The following is a 21,622-nucleotide window of genomic DNA, read 5'->3' as shown; positions in this document are numbered from 1 at the left end:
CAAACCAGAGCTAAAAGGAGAGTGAGTTTTGAGTGAGTGAGTTCTTCTGCCCCTTTATGGCAAAAAAATAAATTAATGCAGCTTTAAGGAGTTTGTTTGAGTCAGTAAATAGAAGTCCAGTCACTTTATTACACTTTCACCTGATCTTGGTCCCAGCAACAGAAGTTATTTACAATTTGTCCAGAAAAAATCTGTGAGAAAATGCATCAGTCAAGACTTTCTGGTGGCTGGGCCAAAAAGAACTTTGTACCGGCATGTGTGTGTACAACAGAGAAAGACAGTGAAAGGAAACAGGTAGAGAGAGAGAAAGAGAGAGATCGTGTTGTTTATTTGGATTAGGCTTCAATAAATCTGGCTAGGTCAGGCTGAGATTATTCCACATCTTCATAAAACCATACCTTCAGTGCAGACGAAGCACCAGCTGACATTGACGTGTTCGTGGTTTTTGACACCGCGGCGGGGGGTGAAGTGGTTGGGACAGACGATGCTGTTGTTAGAGAGCACAACGCTGCCTGCTGCCATGCAGAGGTCTGTAGCATGGTAAGCCACCGGGCAGCGCACACACCGAACCAGACGACCTACAGACAAACACAAGAGAACAAGCGGGCAGTCAGAGCACGGAAGGTCCACAAAACAACACAGATAGCAAACAGACGAACAAGCAATCTACCTTTGGAGATGGAGGAACTGTTGGGATTGGCGATGAAGCAGGTGAGACAGACATGGATCGAGCAGCGGAAGCCTCGGTTCACAGGTGCGGTCGGGGCAAAGCTGGCGATACACTCCCCGTGGTAAAACTTCCCACACACAGGAATCATACAGCGCCGCACATCCTCACCGCGCTTCTTACACACAAAGCAGGTGTGGATACCTGAGAGAATAAAAAAACATTATGCTAGAAAGTTAAATATAAATCATTCGTACCCGTACATGTTAACGACTATTTGAAATGTATATTTATTTTAAGAGATCCATTACAACAGAAATATTTGTACATACATAAACATTTTTAAAAATATTTACTTCTGAAAACCCACAACTCATCAACCCCTATATCTTCATAAATAAATGAATAAAACAAACAATAAAAATAAATAATCTAAATTAGTTCATCAGCAATCAATCAAAAATAAATACATAAAAATACCTGGTGAAGACTTATAGTATCAGGCTTTACCATAAATAAGAATAATAATGTGTATACATTGACGGTGAGTTTTATCAGACAGGTAAAGTGAGTATAAATATTAAGCGTGATACAAGTTCATAGTTATTTTTTAATGTTTATGCAGTCAAAGAATGGGCTCCATGTTTTCAAAAACAGGTCCTGGCGACTCGTTCCTACGGTAATGTGCAATGTTAAGGATTAAAAAAATGGTATAACTAAATTATAGGAATGTATTTATTTATTTAATGTCTATTTTCTACCTTTTCATGTTTTATAATTTTCCACCTGTGGCACTCTCAGAAATGTTATCTTTTTTTAATGTTTCATTTGTCAATCCAAAATTAAAAAGTAGAAATTTGCCAAACTAAAATCTTCATTTTATATTAATCTTACAAACCAAAAATACAATTTAAGAGACTTTTCAATGTCCAAATATTCTATTGTAGAATTTTTAAAAAGGAAAATCGGGAAAGAATCAAAACAATGCCGCACATAGTCGATCACTTATACTCACTTTAATTATGACATTTTGGTTGTTAGACCATCATCAGATAAAGTTACTCTACTGTACTAATCTTGTTTAAAAATTGGAAAAGCTCAGTATGGAGATTTGTTTGTTTTGTTGTTCCAGACTATGTTTCCTTATAATAATAAAATAATAACAATACATTTAATTTGTACTGCACCTCTCATTCATAGCAACTCGAGAAGGGCATAGAAACTCAAAGGGCTTCAGTATTAATAACATAGATATATGTTACATAGTCCCATAAATAATAAATTATATATGAGAGCGGTTGTGTTTGCCTGCATGAATTTTAGCTGATGAGGGTCTGAGGACAGAAACATCATAAGTAATGTGAGTATAAATGATTGACAGTAATGAGATTTTTTGGTTTTCCAGAGTTTATGATCCGACACACCTGAGTGCCAGAACTTTATAATAAGAGTTAAAATGGAAAATTAAACTGATAAGAGTTACACAGACCTTTGGCCTACTGACAGTTGGCATTAATAGGCTTTATGTATCTATCTATTTTATTGAGTTGCACTGCTTTTATACTGCAGATGTTTTCTCTCAGGCAATAAAGCTTAACCACAGGCGTACCTGATTTGCACTCAGGACAGACGAACTTCCCTTTAGGGGCCTCGGCTAGAGAGATGCAGGGCAGGTGGAAGGCTCCACAGCACTGACCCTCACATAGCAGCAGCTCCCCGGTTTTCTCACACACCTGGGACAAAAACACAACCCACTTCAAAATACATATTATAATAAGAGTGATTCAGAGTAGCAGTGAAAGTGATCCTGTGTGCTGGGATTCCTCTTTGTGTGTAGTACGATGGGTAGAGAAAGGTATTATCACAGGATTTTTACGGGGGATTCACAGGCTAATAAAGTATGCATTTAAGCCAATCTGGAACCAAACATCTAATTATAAAAGAAGGAATCTCTGTATGTCTGTCTGTCTGTATATGTGTCTTCACGTATCTCAACAACTGCTCATCCGATCGACTTGGCAGGTGTATTGCTTAGGATCCAAGGAAGTACAGTGTCAAATGTGAAGTTGTTTGGATGAGGGGATCTCGAGAAATATATAAAAATACCCAATGAACAACGTTGCTTCTGCTTCTTCTTCTGCCCGTGGAGTCAATGAGAGGAAATGCAGACAGCGCCACTCTGCCATTGCAACCCACATTGTGGTCGGAGGGGGAATTACATCCGTAGTGATAAGAACTAACATAGAGAATGATTTGAAGAGTCAACCTCTACTATTCCCGTTCCTCATGTGGTGGCCAGTCGGTATGTACGTTCAAGACATAGCACAGGATGTCTCAGGCATGTTCTGAACGGGCACTACAGTTCATCTGATCAACTTCAGCTCAGCTTCTGATCAGCTTCCGTCTTCTGATAGTCCGCACAAGGGGCGTTTAAGGGGCATCGGTAAATTGTAGTGTCTACTGATAATCTGCATGAGGCACTGTTCTCTCTAGGTATTGAGAAATCTGCCTGGTCCGAACAGGCACATTTTGAACAGGCACTGCACTAGTCAACCAAATAACACTGTTCTCCACAATAAAGAAAATATTTCTGAATTTTCATCTTCCAGCAGGAGTCTCTTTACTTCAAACCTTATGAGTGGGATATGTTGTGCCTAACCAACTTTGACTTATTAACTAAAGAAAACATTAAATTATACTGTTTGCACTTGCACTGTTTACATAAGATAATCACTGCTAAAATAAATCTTGAAATGTCCATCAGTAAATAAGGCTCAGAAGAAAAACTTTCTCTCTTCTGAACAAAACAGCTCTTTCTTTGTCCATCAGTAAATTAGGCTCTGGGGAAAGCTCACCTGGCATATGTTCTCCTTCATGGACGCTGGGCCTCCTCGGTCCCCTATGATCTTCCTTGAGGGCAGAAGCGGGTCGTCGCACAGCGACAAGTCGTCCTTCATGGAGGAGAAGCTGTGATCCAAACTGGACGGGTCACCCTAAGGAGAAAAAAAAATTAAGTTTAATAATGATAGATTTTGTACTTTGAGATACGCTTACAGTAAATCATTTTAATACAAGCAGCAGTTCCACATACTGCATAAACAGTAGAACCACAATTCTGTGAAAAGCAAACGTGTCCTCTGACCTCTGACTCTGCTGTGTCCTTTTTGACCTCCTGAGACTTATTGTCGTCTGGTTGAAGAGCATCATCGTCATCTGCTGATGTCGTTTCAACCTGGCTGGGTTCGGGTGGTTCCGGCAGTGGAGTGGAGGGAGCAGGAGTGCTGGGAGTGGGATCGGTCTGAATGGAAGGTGTGGGTGGACAGGTGGAAACCTCTGGGGTGGTCGGTGGGGAACTGGATGCTGTAAGCTGCTTACTCTTTGATTTTAAAGGTGGTGGCCCAGAATCTAGGTGTAAGAAAGACGAGTTAGCACCACTTATCATAAGCAAGACTAAAGGTGGCTCATCACAGCTGGTTATTAAAGTCATAACACTGCAGGAAATCTCTATCTAAAGCTATTTATTTTTGATTCTGGGTCATTTTAAATCACACTTTTCTTATGAGAGTCAAATTTATTAGATAATACTGTTCTGTCTGGAAATTCAACATGTCTTTTCTTTAATTTTCTAAAGTTGGGACATGTTTCTGTTTGCTTTATTTGTGAATATTATACTTCTGGAAACAAGGGAAATAACTTTTCAGAAAAAAAAAGACATGAGAGTGTAAAAAAGTACACGATGGAGAAGAGGGATATTGATAAGTTTATTATGAACTGCACTTGTGGTGTAATATCAACTGTTTGAAATTGAAACATGAAATATTTGGGTCACTGACCTGATTGAGGAGCAGGATTTGAATTGTTCTTCAATGTTTTGACCTGTGACAAAGAAAAATATCATCACAAATTATTTCTGCCAGGCCAAGCTGCAAAATACAAAGCATTGTTTAATGTATCCCTATTCATGATATTCTGCCCAAGAAAGAACACAAATAAATGCCTGTAAGATTTTTTTCTTTCTTTGCGATCTTCACTGATCCTGAATAGCTTTGATCCTCAAAAATTACATCCTCTCCACTGAGGGTCTGTGTGGTATGAGGCTTGTTTAGGTTAGACTGACTTTTTAAATCTTAAGTCCTGCATGCTGTTTCTGTCTGTTACTCGGATTCCCTGTTGTTCGGACATTGCTTCTGACTGAAATGCACAATTTCATTTTGTGGAAAGTCGTCGTCATTAAGTGACTGTTAAGTGCTGCTTCAGGAAACGTGTCCAAATTCAAATTTAAGTGTAAATACACATGTACCAGATAAACCATAGATGACTAAATGTACACACAACAGCAAATGCCCATCTTGTACCTTCTTCTTGGGGCCTGTTGAGGCCTCGGCCTCCAGACAGTACTCTAAAATCTTCTGAGTGGGTTTCCTCTTCCGCTTCTTCTCCAGCAGAGGAGCGTTTCCTGAGAATGAGATGTCACAGCCAGCGTAGCATGAAACATAAAGATGTTTATCGAAGGCATATTAAGAGTTTTGTGTGGACTGTGAAACACTCCACACAAGAAAATTACAGTTCATAACAAAATCATCTGGCAAAGATGAAAGCCTTTTTTGTGATCACTATTTTGCATGAATGTAGGAAGATGATGTCCCTATTTTCAATCCGTCCACCTAAACTGTGAATAGTTGATTGTTTCTCCCGCCGGTGAAACAGCTGTCAATGGTCACAGATAACAAACCTATTTAAATAGCTGACATTATCTAACTGACAAGAAAGAAACCTCTGGAAAAAGCAGTAAGTGGATCTTGAGTTAAGATCAAATTATCTGTGAAAGAGGTCAGACTGTACATGATAATACAACACACTGTATCACAAATACTACTTTGTCCTTTTTTTGGCTTTAAAACAAGATTTGCATCTTGTGCCGCAATCCCCTACATGGTACTAAAAAATAATCTAAGAATATTAGGCTATATGCTTCTGCTCCAGTGTGCATAAATAAATATAATAACAGGTGGACACTTGAAACTCTTCTTACTTGTCAGGTTAGCCATACATTTTCAGGATCCCTCAATAGCTTCAACCGAGCAACCAAACTGGACAAAAATCTGTTCAAAGTGTTCATGTAATGTCCATGTTAGATCAGCACCAGCTTTGTGCAGAACAAAAACTGATTTTTTCTTATGTTTTGCTTTTTTAATCTCTTTTTAAATACATCATTATACTTCTGTATCAAAGCCATACAGTATTAGTTACTGGAATTACTGACACAATTATGATAAAACTATATACAAAATGTAGCTGAGCTTAGCACCCACTTTGAATAACACACCCAGGGCTAATTAAGTCAAGTTTTGAAACACCAGTTTAACCAGTTGACTTAACGTACAGTGTAAGTCTCATTTAATAAAATGGTTTATGGTCTTACAGTCTATAGTTCAGAGTTCCACCTGAAACACAGAACAAGCAAATTCCTATAATTCCCTTATTCACACTGACACATGCGGTAATTATTTAGTGCTTGTGTGGGCAAGGATGGCTTCCTTTAAATACATTAAAGTGCATCATTTGTACCCAAATACATTTTACAAGCACAGTGTATTAGGAGCAGTTTGTGAAACAAATACACTCTCTCAGGAAATACATGTGCTGCATTCAGTTGTGCATTTCAGCCTTGTTAACAAAATACTGATTTTATTCTAGTTCCAGTTATGTGTTTGATGGTTATGGTTTTATGTACAGTGGATGCTGGAATTCATGTGCAAAATAATATGTTTATCTGTGTCTGAATACCACTGTGTCATCTCTGCATACAAAAATGTAAGCCTTAAAATACACTATGCAGCCATAAGTATCTGGACACCCTGTCCACATTCTTTTGTCTACTTTTGGTCTGGAGATATTTCTCAGTAATTGGGCTAGACAGCTTTGTACCAACGAAGGGAAATATTAATACTACACCATACAATTATATTTTAGACAATGGAGAGCTTCAAACTTTGTGGCAACAGTTTGGAGAAAGCTCTTTTCTGATTCAACATGACAATTCCTCCGGGCACCAAGCCAGGTCCATAAATAAATGGTTTTCCCAGTTGGGTGTGGAAGAACTTCACAGGACTGCACAGGGCTCTGACCTCAACTCCATCTAACACCAGTGGGTTAAACTGGAACACTGACTGCGAGCCAGACCTTATCGCTCAACATCAGTGGCTGATCTCACTAATAATCTTGTGGCTGAATGGGAGTAAATCCCCGTAGCCAGGTTGCAAAATTTGGTGGAAAGCCTTCACAGAGGAATGGAAGCTAGTATATCAACAATTGGATACCCATTGTTTCGGAATGACGTATTCATCAGTTGCATATGGATGTAATATTTGGGGGTTTCCATATCAGTACTTTGTTCAAGTGTCCATATACAGTACCAGTCGAAAGTTTGGAGTTGTTTTGGCATTTAAGTGTATCAACACTGACCAAGAAGATTTTCCTTTGACTGTTTTCCCAGACATTCTTTGTGACTTTTGCAAATAATGAAACGTTGGCTCACCGTTGTCTTTGACGAGGCCTTCTGACAGCGAAGGTTCAGCTTCAGGTGGAGGGGTTAGCGTGTCGATGGAAAGCACCGATGCATCTTGGGGAGACGTGTTTTCAGTGCTGGGAATCTGTAGTTCAGAAGGTGTTGTTACAGGGATTTCCTCAGGAGGTGGAGTCTGTATTTCAGGAAGTAAATTCAAAGATGGGGGGTCTCGTGCGTTCTTGTCCGATACCGGGGGTTCGGAAATGGAGGTAATGGGTTGAGTGGCCTGAGAAAACAAATGGCCTGATGTCAATGCAAGTCAGTGATACAAGTTTTATGTCTAGCTGCAAAAAGTGAAATTGGTTGCTTTATGCCATAGTATTATGCATATATAACAACATGTAATTATAAAGTTACAACAGATCTTACTTTGTATGATTTTTACCTTTCCAATCGACTGGAGAGGCTTTTTGGTTTTCTTCCTCGTGGAGAAAATCTGATCGTACTCTTCAGTCCATTCAATAAGCCGCTTGCTTGGTTTTCTTATTCGTTTATGTCCTGAGAAAGACATACGAAGACACTAGCTATTGTTACTTTTTGTTGTTTATGGTGTATTACATACAGTAATAGAGAATGAAGATTATTATACATCTCACCATAGAGGTTACACTGATTATTCTGAACCACATAACCCTTTGTCAGTTGACTTTACTGTTGACATACTTGATGAAATAAAAATAATCTAAATTGAAATGGTCTCATCTCTATGGAAGCTGAGAACAGCCATGCTTGCAATTATTTTTTTAAAGCCATTATCTCAAGATCACGAGTTAATTTATCTCGTTATCTCAAGAAAACAAAAGGCCAATTTCTCGAGATAACAAGATAATTTATCACAAGATTTATCATGGGTGGAGCACATTCTTCTTTGTTCATTCCTGTCTTCTTCTCTCCATGTCTCCCTCGAGTATAGCTCAACTATTTAGATCAAGCATAAGAAGCCTTCAAGTGGCTTGTAAGGGCATGGGTTCAAATCTGTCATACGTCGGTTCTTATTCCCTCTCTCCACCCCACTTTCCTTTCTGTTATTAAGTCTAATAAAATGAAAATGCTTGAAAGGTATTGTTTGATACTTGAAACATCCCCTCATATTATGACCAGGAGTTAATCAAACAGCCATTTCGCAGTTACACAGATGTCATTAAGAAAGATGCTGTTGATAATAATGGGTACTCCTTGATCTGACATTTTCAGCTTGAATCAGTTGCTACAGTTGTCAAGGCGCCATCCATGCATGCTGGCATGGCACTCCTGATCTCTGATGAATAAGAGGAAACAACCTTTTGTTCTCTCGTGGTAACAGGTTGATTATCTCATTATCTTGAAATGATAAAGCTTTTTTAGGTAACAAAATAATTAACTTGTGATCTTGAGATATCGGCATTAAAAAAAATTGCAAGCACCGCCATTTCCATACAACTCTCACTGCTCTCACATCGTTTTCAGCTGCAGCAGGAAGCTGTTTTCAGAGAAAAATTTCTGGTGAACGTAGTGGAGTATTTAGCAGCTTAAGAGCCAGATTTTTCCCACAGGAGTTGATAGAGAACAAAAACAGAGCTAAAAGAAAGTGAATATTGGACTTAAATTCTTCAGGTGGACAGAAACACGACTCCAAATGAATCATAATTTTGCTCCGAAACTGCTGGATGTGTAAACACGCAACTGTTTGCAAAAAAGTTTGCCATATCAACTTAAAAGTTGATGATATGTCAGTGTTGTGTTCACAACTTGTTCCCACTACCCCAAGTAGCCAAAACAATCTTTTAATTTTAGGTTTAAAGTTTATTTGTAATTTGTTTAACCCATGATTAGTTTCAACGCTGGAGTTAGCTTTACTGCTAGCAAGTACCAACAGTTTTGCCAAAATATGACTCCATACACTTGTTCCATTGTTGTTACTCATATTGTGACCTACTACCATTGGCTACAGTACAACTAAGTTTGAAATATACTGAGCAAATGAACAGATAACAAAGAAATGGCTCATGCTGAAGGATACTAAAATTATTTTGTGTGGAATATCACTTTAAGCCCAGTAGTTGCTTTCTGTTGCATGGTATCACATTACATCAGCCTCCAAATATGTGACTGAATAATCCAATTTGTGGAAGTGCACTCCTCATTCATATTATATGAATGGGTGGTACGCAAGACATGTACTGCAATGTGATCAACTTGAAAGTACATGATTGTGTAGGACTGTGCGGGATTTGGGTCAGATTGTGCTTCACTATTTTGGGCAGAATGTAAACTAGAATGTCCTTACCTGTTGGAGCCTCGTCGCCTCCTCCAGTGATGCGCGTCAAGCTTGTTTTTGCCTCAGTGCAGTCTGCAACAAGGCCATTCGGCTGCTCCAGACATTGCGTAGTGTTGGACCCCCCCTGCTCCAAAGGCACCATGTTCTGTAGATTCTCATTTACTCTGCTCCACATCTTCTCCTCTCTAATCACTCCTTCACCACTTTCAGCTGCCCAACTGCTGGCCTGCATACCCAACAGGGACTGGACTCTTGATGAGCAATCCACTCCTGCTGAAAACTCCATTCCTGGCGAGGACTCCAGTCCTGGGTAACCAGGTCCAGACCTGGCAGGACGGCAAGGCACTTTGCGGTTGGCTTTCTTTTTCATCCCATTGGAGCTTCCCCTTCTGGTATAGGGCCTCTTGGAGACCTGACTTGTGCTATCTTTACTGTGTGTGATTTCGATTTTGTCGGGACTTGATCTTGATTTGTTATTAACGTTTTCAGTTTGTTCATCTTGGCCTGTGGATTTAGCCTTCCCAGGCATCACTAAGGGCTCCTCCTTAACATGTGCACTTGGTGGCCCAATCTCCAGTTCTAAGGGAGCCCCCTCTCGTTCTCTAGTGTCATGCAAGTCCTTCAGCATCATGAGAAAAGTGCTGAACTTGTAGTTTGTGTCTGGTTTGAAGGAGATGGGCTTACCATCGCCCTCATTTGTCAAGGACTGGAAGGATACCTCCTCCACGTTTTTAAAGGCATTCATAAAAGAAAATGGCGAGGAAGGTGCAGAAGAGGAGCAAATGTCAGAGGAATGATCTTCCTTCTTTTCCTTTACCCGAGAAGTGAGAGGCATGAAGTCCATTGGTGGAGTTGAGGATATTGAGAGGTCTTCATCTTCACTTTTGACTTCAGCTTCAAAGTCAGTTGAATCAGAAAACATCAAAGGGGGAGTGCTACAGCTAGAAAAAGTGTCCTGATTATACTCACCATTGTCATTACAATGAGATTTAAGAGATTTTATTTTAGTGCAAAAGTCCAGTTTGGTATCTGGATTCCAAGAGGAGTTGCGCTCAGAATGGCATACAAGGCCCTCTGCTTTTCTGAATGGATTTAAGAGTTCTTTCTGCTCAGCCTCCTTTCGGGCTTTTTCACGCTTCTTCTGTTCTGCCTCCTGCATAGCCTTCAGGGCTCTGGTCATTAGTCGACTACTGGCTGGAAGATGGGCAGGCTGCTCATGTAGGAGGACTTTATTCACTTGATCTGGAACGTGCTTTGATTTGGATCTTTCAGAGGACAGGCCTTCGGGTGCTTGAGCATTCCTAGATACTGAATTCCCATGCCGGTGAGAAGGCAAAGAAGTTGTCTTATGAGATGTGCTAGTAACAGAAGTCGTTTTTTGCTCTGAACTGCCTGATTTGTCAGAGGACATGCTTGTTCCATTGGAGACAGTAGTCTTCTTACCTTCTGACTGGTCTGATTGGTTAGAGGATGAGTAAGTCACATTGCTTGAGCTTATATTTAAAACTGGTATCCTTTCTGCTTCTGGACAACTTAACTCATTAGTGGACACACTTGCCACATTGGAGGCCACACTAGTTTTCCCTTGTGATGATTCTGCAGAGAGGCGAAGCATACCAGCACCACCACTTGCTTTTAACTTCTTAACGGAGATCTTTTTGGATTCTGAACCACCTGCTTGCTTTATGGAGACACTTGCCATGCCATCCACCAAGTCTGATTGTTTAGAAGACATTTGAGTCTCATTAGTATCTGATGTTTTTTCACTTTTAGTACATCCAGGCTGGTTTTTAGAACTAATGATTACACTGGAGTTTAGGATCTTCTTACCCTTTATGTCTTTGCGTATTAATTTGACAAAGGGCAGCTTACACTTTGAGACCAGAGATGTTTGCTTCCCTAGCCTTGCTAATGGGTCAGTAGTGTTGACATTCAAACTGGACGCTGAAGGCTTGTTACCTTCTTTTTCTTCTGTTTGGTCTGAAGTCCTGTCATGTAAATAAACCTTTTTTCTAGCCATCATGTCAGAATGTTCATTTTGACGGATGGTCGTTACACTCTCTGAAAACCTGGACTGATCATTGAAACTGGCCTTCTTGTTGGGCTCTTGGGGCTTTTTAACATCTGAGCTACCTAACTGGTCAGACAGCGTGCCAGTAACAGTGTCGGTTGTATTACAGACTGTCTGTCTACTCTTTGAATATCCACATTTGACACCAGAAGGAACACCAGTCTCAACAGAGTCCAGGGACTTCTGCTTGTCTGACAATCCTGATTGGTCAGCAGGGCTGCCGGTTATATCAAAAGGCCTATTAGCAACCAGGGTGTTTTTACACTTCAAATTTCCTGACTGTTCAGGTGGTAGATTTGTTTCAGCAGGTACCAGAGTCTTATGCTTGTCTGACAAACATGACTGGTCACTGAGCCCACCACTGGAGGAGGAGGCACTGGGAACCAGCGTCTTTTTACTAACTACAGATGAGTTCTTTTTCTTACAGGACACCTTACTAAAGAGAGTACGATCTGGCATTGGACTGGTTGTTTTAGGTCGCCTGTCTTTGCCTGATTTGCTGAACCACAGACCACTCTGAATCTCTGGCTGCTTCTTTACCTCTTTGACAACCGAAACAGACGGCTGAGTTGGAGCCAGTTTAGGCTGACGCTCAAGTGCTTTAGGACACAAAATCTTAGGGACTGAGTCAAGGTCAGAATATGGGCATTCTCCATTGTCTCTCTCTGATTGGTTTGGGCTATTATGCAACATCTTTTTAGAGTGTTTTCTATTCATGTTCTTTGATGATTTACTCAGTTTCTTCTTGCCAGGAGGTTTCCTTAAAGTGCTTGGCTTTGTTGGAGCTGGTATTGGGGATGAAACGGTTGGGGATGAAATAGATCCATTGGTCAAGTGCGATGTCTCAGGAAGGGTGGAGACAGGTGAGGTGGAGGGGGGTAAGGTTTGATGGGCCTTGTTCTCTGGTGTGGAACTGTTGTGGAAGGCATCATCTATGGACGAAGGAAGGGAGGATACCATTTTGGGTCTCTGTGGAAGAACAGATTCAGCTTCTGCAACACTGGATTTCCAAGAGTCCTGAAAACGTTTAGCAATCTGTAGAGACACAAAGGCAAAAACTTGCTCAATCTTTACACAAATAACATATCAGTTTACAGCAGAAACTGTTCGCGATTGCCGTTGCAAGATATTCCTGAACAAATCTATTTTGAAGAGAGTTTTTGGTGTGCAAGCTTTCTTTTATTGTCTAACATGATGATCACCCAACCATGATTATTATGTAGACCAACATTTTATAAGGGGATGCAAATAGTAGTTCATCATTAATAAAATAGTAATTACATTGTATTTGTTGTTCTGCTCCCTTTGCTTCCCCCTTCGGCGCAGTAGGGGGAGCTGTTCAAATTGAAAACCTCCATGGAAAGTATGAGCAGATTTTTCCGCAACCCAGGCCAGCTCCACAGGCTCCCCAAATGTCCTGACATGGTAGAGCCGACAGGGCCGATCACTGGGCTCTAAGACAACAACAAAACATTAGCCTCAATCTCATGGGATGCATATCAAAACTGCACCATCCTGCACAGTGAGTATAGGAATGCATCAACCAAGCAACGAGAGATTTAAAATGCAAGAACACTGAACTCTCTGCAAAACTAGAATCAAATGTGCATATTAATATCAGGATTTTGAACATTATGTACTGTTACATGGCCAAAATATGAATTATCAGCTGAAAAAAGTGGCTGTAGTTCTTATTCATTTGTTCTTAGATGAGTGTATGATTCATTTAGACTGCAAGAGTGAAACTTAAACCTATAATACCAGCAGTTTGCGGCATTCAATACATTAGAACAACACAATGAATAGCATATGTGACTTGACTTTAACTGTAAATATCCACAGTTGCAGAGGAAAAACATAAAGCAGCATGAAACCCTGATACATGCCAGTGGATGCAGGTGCTTGACATAAATGCTTTCGACAGTGATGTAGGAGAAAATCCATTGGTTGAAATTATAATTTAGTTTTTGATAGCAATATGAGAACAGTAGATATTTACACTTATGCTGTTTTAAAATCTTTTCAGGCATGATGGTTCTCTCCACTTTGTAACCTGACCAATGTCCAATAAAGACATACTGTTGAAAATTGAACAGTTTACAACAAAATAATTATGCATTTCTGAATGTGTTTTTCAGTTTGACCCCTAAATAATGTCCTAAATTACTTCAAACAGCCTTCTTATCAGCTTTTTGATGCAGTGTTAATCACCACTCTATGACACAATACAGCTCTGTTATTACCAGCTGGGGATGGCAATTAACTGGCGACCGAAATAATCCATAGAGCATATCAAACATGTGAAAGCAACCCATAATAATGCATTAGTTTACATAATCACAATAGGTCAACAATGTTTCAGGCCCACCTTTAACTCTGTGATAGATTCCCTGTACGGGGTCAACGATCACCTCACAGGGCCACCATGGTCTTCGGCTGAACTTTGCCCAAATAACTTCACCCTCTAAAAACTTCACAGGTGGCAAAGACTTTTTCTTCAGGCTGTTCTGCTGTCAACACCATGACAGTGAAGAGAAAAAAATTAAATGAGATGTTTGAAAATGAGACAGGTTTTGCATTTCCACAAAATGTTTTGCATCAGAGCTACAGGTATGTTCTTGATATTTCAACATGTTTCTGTTCATTGTGACCAGCTGCATTACTAATGTGCATTTCCTTGACATTCAAAGACATTGAGACATATTATATGATCCATAATGTGATGATTACTGGATGTTTATTTCTGCTTGTGTTAATCACCTGCTGAGAATCAGGTCCAAAAAATGAAGAATTCAAATTATACTATTACCATGTTCCAAGTTCCTTGGCAACTTTGTCTGCAAAATATCGTTTTCACTCATGTTCCACTGAATTAAATACAATTTTCTTGTGAAAACCAAAGGTCGGTAGGCAGGAGAAACATTCGATGAAAAATTATTATAAGTTATATAAAGTGTGGCCAAGACAGACTTGATATTAAGTATTACATTTATAAACAACAAAGTTGTTTAATTATGATTTAATGATGCAAATCACTATAACCTATACAATGCTAATGCCTATTTTGCCGCTCTAAGTCAAAAAGGAGAAGGCTGGGATTTGATTACCTGTAAGGGGTTTTTCTGACTTTGCTTGACCTGGCTAAGCATCTTGAGGGCTTTGCCTGATTTGTTGACACCAGAAATATGAATCAACTGTGTGGCTGAAAGCATCAAAGATGTTGGGGGAAGCAATACTGACTTGTATGGTGAAAAGAGTCTGAGCACAAAGATCCACTTGTTAGCTTTCAGAGTTCACTCACAGGAAGGCTGTGAATGTGACTGGATATTTGTGCTCATATTCTTTTCACCCTATACTGTTCCTAAAGATCAAGAATGAACATTTGTGCTCCAATATTGACATTTTTTCATCAATTATTTCCACTTGATTGAACAGCGGAGAAAACATTAGGCGATGGGGAAGCAGGTAGAGAGAACGAAGATGAAGGACGGGCAAAGACAAAAACTGAAATTTTATCATATGTGTGGCTGTACAATTCTTTTACACATAAAATGTATGAAAAGGGGGTCTACAAGCTTTTCTGTTCTGTCTATAATAGATCCAAAATTCAACTTGTCTTCCTATTCTAGGTTTCAACAGGTTTCCACTGAAACCACAGTAGAACGCTATTACAACCCGTTAGCACTGGTGCCTACTAGGTTTTGGATTGTTGACAGCACTTTAACATATTAAAAAATAAATCAGACTTTGTTAAAGATAGAACGATGAAGTCCTGTGCTGCCTACTGAATCGAAAACTTCAACTTTTTACTTTTAGTACATGCTGCAGCTGCCCCTACAAATTACATACTGTTGCATGCAGAATGTGTACAATTGGGACATACTACTTCATCTGTGATTGCGGCTTCTGTCGTTGCACTGCTAATGTGCAGTCTTTGCTCTCTTGGCAGCTAAGTCAATGTGTCGTATCTTCTGCTGCTCAGGGGACTATGAGTCAGAATAGCCAGAAAAGCATAATGGCTTGCACACTGCAAAATGCGACCGCATGTAGTAGGACATGCTGGTACTTTTGGCCCACTGCATTTGACATACTATGTATCGGGACATACTAAATCTTTTTCTGGCACACTAAATAGTATGGTAGTATGGGTACTGGAACACACCCATGGACCTATTTCCATTGTTGTCCCTTGTGTTCTCACAGTCCATCAACTATTTAACAAGGTGGAGACATGCCTTTGTTGTCTGACAGAAGGAATAAGAAAACATAAACACTAAAACATGGACAATTAAATCTTAAAAACAAACAACCATCCTTTTCTGTGTAAATTAAAGTAACAGCTCACAACAGCAGGTTGACTGGACTGGCAGGGCACATGAGCAGGCCTGAGTTATGACCGGCATGTAGCAGGATTGGCCAGAGCGGTGACACTGGCTGTTGCTATGATGTAACCCTGGCTGGGGTATTTTAAAGGAGTAGTTCAACATTTTGGGAAATACAAAAGAAGATCAACACCACAACCACACATATCTGTCTGTTCAGCATGAAGCTGGAGCCAGGTTAATCGATTAATCTATTAGTCAATCAGTCGGCAACTATTTTGACTATTGATTAATCATTTCAGTCATTTTCCAAGCAAAAATGTCAAACATTTAATAGTTCCAGCTTCTCAAATGTGAGGATTTGCTGTTTTTCCTTGTCATATATAATAGTTAATTGAAAATCTTAAAGCAGAGCTTCACAATTTTTTCAAGTCTGTCCAAAAACAATAGTCAGGCACCCAAATGAATATTCAAGCAGGTTTTACTCGCTAGGTTCCCCTCTAAATGCGCTTACAAAGTAAGAGATAAGGGACAAAATCCACAGTCCTCGTTTTGAGCAAAGATGTATTTAAAAGTTTATCTGAAGATAATATGAAGCTTCAGCCATTTGAGTTAGTCAAATAAAGTGCATATCTTCCACTTTTTGGTAAAACATTTCCCCTTTGTGTCTCGACGGACAGTGTTTTCCTGTTCAGCTGCACCTGACTATTGTTTTAGGACTGACTTGAAAGGTTATGAACCTGTCTGTTAACATTTTAGTCTGTTAGTCAGACAAAACATGTAAATCGAAAACGTCACTTTGACCTCTGAGTGATTGTTTCACTATTTTTATCATTTCATTCATTTCACACAATGACAAACAGACTCCAGGGACTTCCCGTAAAACGACACCCTTTTACATTTAAAGTCAGAGTATAGCCCAGCCAATCCATCAGTCAAGCTGACAACAGGGTATTATCCTATCAATCTCTTGAACCAGTTTTCCTCAGGTAGTTGTTTTGGTCAGGAAGAGGTGTTAGACGAAAAAGATGTGTGAACTATGAATAAATAGGTGTTCTTGTGCTGCTTCCATGCTGTTCTATGTCCACGTTGACATAAGAATATTGGTGGCTTTTGTTGGCTATGAATACCATCTACAGGCCTTTTTCAATGAAGATATTTTTAGATGTCACAGTAGGAACAGCATAAGTGTAAATAATAAATTTAGCGATGGCTGAATTCCATTTAGCCGCTTCAGTTTGCGGGTCCTGGTATTGTGCAAGCTGGCACACTGTCACACTCATGGCTTACTGGGACACTTGAATGGAACAGAGCCATCCTTAAGGTTATTATTAGTAACACCTGTGCTTTCCCTACAATGGCAAGTCAAAATGTCTGCTGTGTTTACATGTATATTTACATTTAGAGCAGCAATGATTTGCCGATTAATTGATTGACAGAAAATCCTGATAATCCATTAATCATTTTGGGTCATTTTTAAAAGAAAAAAAGATAAAGATTCTCTGGTTCCAGCTTATCAAATGTGAATATTTTCTGGTTTCTTTAGTCCTCTATGACAGTAAACTAAATATCTTTAGGTTATGAACTGTTGGTTGGGACAAAACAAGACAGTGAATGATATTTTCCACCATTTTCCGATATTTTAAAGATCAAACAACTGACTGAGAAAATAATCCACCAATTAATCGATAATGAAAATAATCATTGGTTGCAGCCCTATTTACACTGATTGTCCTGTGAACTTGTTGATCTGAACCACTTGTCCTATAGTGTCCTTCAGATAATTAGTGGCTATTGAAGAACGAAATACGTGCTGAAACACTGATTAATCGAGGTAAAATTAAAAATACTGCATCAGAGATAGCGTGTGCTGCTCTCTCTCCTGTTTTTTGATTTTATCACCTTCTGAACGCTGCCAAAATTTAGTTCCAGCAACATATCCCACTAGTGGAGGGAGAAACAAAAGCTAAGTCGCTAAGTTCCTGCTTAATGTCTACCTGTGAGCCAGTCTCATACTTGAGCAGGTGAATGTTTTACTTTAGTTGTTTTTCAAATGAGAACAACTATGTTTATCAATGACGGAGCTACAATTGTGGAGATACTGTATGTGTACACCCATTATCTAAGATGAACAACTATCTTGTTATGTCAGGTCAAGGGCACAGGGCTTGTGTGTAAAAACATTAACCTAATCCAGCAACGTAACAAATATTTTCCACTCGAGTGAATGTCTGTTGTCCTTTGACTAATATTTTACTACGCTTTGTCTTTCTACACCAGAGAGAAAACTCTTATCAGGACCACAAAACAGCATGAAGAAGGAAGTAAAACAGTGACCTCAGTCTGAAATAAAGTAACCAGGGTGTCACAAACAAACCCAGACTGCTAAAATAACCCGAAAAGCCATTATTTTGTGACATGTCTACTAATAAGGGTAAAACTTGCCATTAAATGCCTTGGAGGGCTATCCCCAAATAGGAACAGCTCGGTGTCGCTCTCCCACTCGTCATCCGAGCCGTCCCAGTATCTCCTGCGCTGACCTGAGGACTGGGACCGGGTGACAACCTTGGCTGATGACACAGTAGCATCCTTGGAATTTAAGTCTCCAGAAGTGGACTGAGGAAGACTCCCCACCCTCTCGTGTTTGTCCCGTGAGTCTCCGACAGGCAACACAACCTCCCGCTCTTCATTATTGTTGTCATCGTCATCCTCAAACAAAGAGGACTCAAAGTGGAGGAAGCCGTTGGCAAATGGGCTGTTGCTATCGAGAGAGAAGGCCGGGCTAGGCGGGCCTGAGAAACAACCTTCTGCCTTTTTCTCTGAGACAACAGGATCGTTCCGATTGGCTGCTGGCGCGTTTCTATTTCCAGTTTGGACATCAGGTTGTTTTCGTCCAGCAGAAGAAGATTTACCAATGCTCTCCTCCCTGCTGGTATTCTGGGTGCCACAATAATCCCTGCCAGTGCAATTGGCCCAGGAGTCCCTCTCCATCTCCTTCCCCCTCTCCTTCTTACTTGTCCCCCAATCCCAGCTCCTGTCTGGCGCCCTCCCCTCCCTCACCGGCAGCACCAGGTCAGGCTGGCTCACCATGGTGGTGAGATGCTGCAGCCTCCTGAGGGGACTGTAGGAGGAAGAGGAGGAGGATGAGGAGGAGGAGTGGTCCCTTTGTGCGAACCCATAGACTGATGCATGCTTGAGGGAGGAGGCGGAGGCAGACATGGTTAAACTGATCCTGCTGTCATGGTGTCTGGAGGAGCAGGAGTGGGTGGAGAGGTCACGACCGGGGGTCAAAGGGCAGCTGGACTGATGAGTCTCCCTGCCAGGGCCTGCGTAAGGCCCACTCATGCTGGCATGGTTCCTCCCTGAAACATGAACAGAAAATTGTTAGTGTGCAGCCTATCATAAACATCAAAATTTGGATAACTTTAAAACATTAACTTCACAGTTTGTTATAATATGCCTGTAATAATTGTTTTGGGACTTCCACATTTTCCTGTGGAACTGATTTTGATATTTTGTATAATCCTTCAATAATATTCCTGTTAAAAATTACACTTTAGTCAAGACTTTTGAAAATCTGCAATCTGTCTTTCATTCAATTAAATGTCACAGCATCCCTGCAGCTCATCTAAAGTTATCCCAGGCTGCTGGTAATGAGATATATCTAAAAAAAGGCACGGTGCATCAAATCTGTAAAGACACACACAGTCTGCCTTCACATGATGTCAAAACAAAACGTAAACAGACTCACGACGACGATCGGATCGACCTAATAATGTGACATTTGTGGGAGAAATCTGCGCAAACACCGCAGCCCAGCTGTTAGAGCCTTTCAGGAATATTATCGCGATATGATGAAAATGACATCAAGTACGATAAGGTCAGCAGCCTCTAAACTCGTCGCTGGCTACCAAACACACACATGTATACACACAATAACGCCTGTGAGATTATTAAAGCGCGTCATGTTCAAATCAATCCAACACTGCCTGCGCTGTAACCACAAACTGGGATTAAAATGGACCCGTTCGTGCGCGCGCGTGTATGTAAGGCGCGTGTGCATAGGTGTGTGTGTGTGTGTGTGTGTGTGTGTGTGTGTGTATGTGTGTGTGTGTGTGTGCATCTGTGTGTGTAAAGGTGTGTGCAACTGCATATGTGTGTCTGTGTGTCGCTCGTGGCTTGCAGTGGCTCCATGATTGCACGAGACAGAAACACAAACGCCACATAACATGCAAAACGGACGATACACAACAAGTTCACTTACACACACTGACACACACACACAAACACACTTCCACAGGCTTCCCTCCGTCAGATGCGGGCTATGTGCATCAAACAACAAAATCACGCAGAAAACGCCAAATGACACGGGATCTGTCGCGAGAATCTTACCATTCCGGTGTCGGCCACCGCAAAAATGACCCTCGACCTGTTCATTTTGGCGTTTAAATGTGCCAATTTCCAATTTTTTGAAAGCGGATGAGGAGAGTCCCAGCGGCAATACTACTAGGCCTGGATCCTGTGAAACGTACTCACTCACTCACTCCCCCCCCCTCCTCCTCCCTCCTCCTCCTCCTCTCTACATGCGCTAAAGCCTGGTCCAGCGGCCCCTGGATTGGAATAGAAATTCAGGCGTGTTGTGCTCCTCCAGCGACACCCCCCTTTTTGCTTTGTGATAACTACAACTTTATAATCCCCCGTTTTATGATTTCTGCTCTGTTAAATGGCTATTTCCTGCCTGCAGACTCTGCCTGCCCCTTGAAAGTCAGTCTCCCTCTCTACTGTGCGCACTGGCAGTCGTCACCACTGCCTCCCTCCCCAGCCGGTCCACAGCATGGAGCACAGAAGGGGCCGTAAATCTCTCTTCAAGAAAAAAAAAAAAAATCTGAGCTGTCAGCCTAAAAAAAAAAAAAAAAATGCACCGGACCACCACACGACACCTCCAAAAAATCGCCCCGCCCCTCTCCTTAATTACAAGCATCAATTATTAAACTAAACCCGGCTGCCATCACCATTGACATGACACATGCCAAACTTGTCCCAACAACTGGCATCTTCTTCACCACCACCACCTCGACACGCACTTGGGCAGCACACATGCGCCTAGAGATGAGACGAGAAATAAATAAATGATAAGATAAAAAAAAAAAAAAATGTCCACCACCACCACCACCACCACTACGTCTGAGAAGAAGCAGTGAAATAGTGCAGCAGGCTACCCGGAAAAACAGATGGGTTTCCTTTCCTGAGACGAGTTGTTGTATGTAGTCTCTGGCTGCACACCCGGTCCCTTCAAAATGGAGTCCTCCAGCCTTTGAGGAGGAAAAAAAAAACAGGCCACAAAGTGTTAATATATGCTCGATATAAAGTTCACCCAGCCACGGAGAAACTGAGCCACAAAGCGCACCTCTCCTGTGCTCTGGAGGTGTTTCTGGAGGCTGTTTGAGTCTTGAATCACCCATATCACGGCAGGAACATTTTCTTTACATGTTGTGCCTCCCAAAGTCACTGTCTTATGAGCGTTTTCTGCCACGACAGGGGGGACTGAGGCACATTATCCTCTGCTGTGTATGTGTGTGAGTGTGTGTGTGTGCCAAACGCACGTCTGACAAGCAAAAACCACAACATTTATTGCCACTTTAAGCGTCGACTGTGCTGGTTTTGGTGACTGTTTTTGTGTATGTATAAAAAAGGGAAAACACACGGTCAGCTTTTCTTTTTTCAGAAACGGAGGGCT

The 21,622-nt window shown here is 40.9% G+C and overlaps 1 protein-coding gene across 4 annotated transcripts in view; it reads right to left on the bottom strand.

Annotated features, from left to right (window-relative positions):
* The window catches only part of nsd1b (nuclear receptor binding SET domain protein 1b), a 32,474-nt gene extending 11,054 nt beyond the window's left edge, over positions 1–21,420 (bottom strand). The window contains exons 1-16 of one of the 4 annotated variants that reach the window (XM_067608635.1): positions 21,293–21,388; positions 21,105–21,197; positions 20,898–20,988; positions 18,331–19,247; positions 13,932–14,070; positions 12,845–13,017; positions 9,502–12,598; positions 7,621–7,733; positions 7,206–7,461; positions 5,023–5,123; positions 4,501–4,543; positions 3,810–4,072; positions 3,523–3,660; positions 2,277–2,400; positions 671–871; positions 399–578 (exon numbers count right to left, since the gene is read on the bottom strand). In XM_067608635.1, the coding sequence (XP_067464736.1) occupies positions 399–578; positions 671–871; positions 2,277–2,400; positions 3,523–3,660; positions 3,810–4,072; positions 4,501–4,543; positions 5,023–5,123; positions 7,206–7,461; positions 7,621–7,733; positions 9,502–12,598; positions 12,845–13,017; positions 13,932–14,070; positions 18,331–19,247; positions 20,898–20,913 (5,761 nt within the window). In that variant the 5' untranslated portion in view covers positions 20,914–20,988; positions 21,105–21,197; positions 21,293–21,388. Of the gene's footprint in view, positions 1–398; positions 579–670; positions 872–2,276; positions 2,401–3,522; positions 3,661–3,809; positions 4,073–4,500; positions 4,544–5,022; positions 5,124–7,205; positions 7,462–7,620; positions 7,734–9,501; positions 12,599–12,844; positions 13,018–13,931; positions 14,071–18,330; positions 19,248–20,277; positions 21,079–21,104 lie in introns of those variants that run through there. The other 3 variants (XM_067608631.1, XM_067608634.1, XM_067608633.1) reach the window with 3 other exon arrangements.
* Between the last annotated feature and the right edge of the window lie 202 nt (positions 21,421–21,622).

This window comes from Thunnus thynnus, chromosome 13, assembly GCF_963924715.1.
Source record: "Thunnus thynnus chromosome 13, fThuThy2.1, whole genome shotgun sequence".
In the NCBI taxonomy this organism is placed as follows: Eukaryota; Metazoa; Chordata; class Actinopteri; order Scombriformes; family Scombridae; genus Thunnus; species Thunnus thynnus.
The sequence above is the reverse complement of the archived record's forward strand: the minus strand, read 5'-3'. Positions and strand labels throughout refer to the sequence as shown.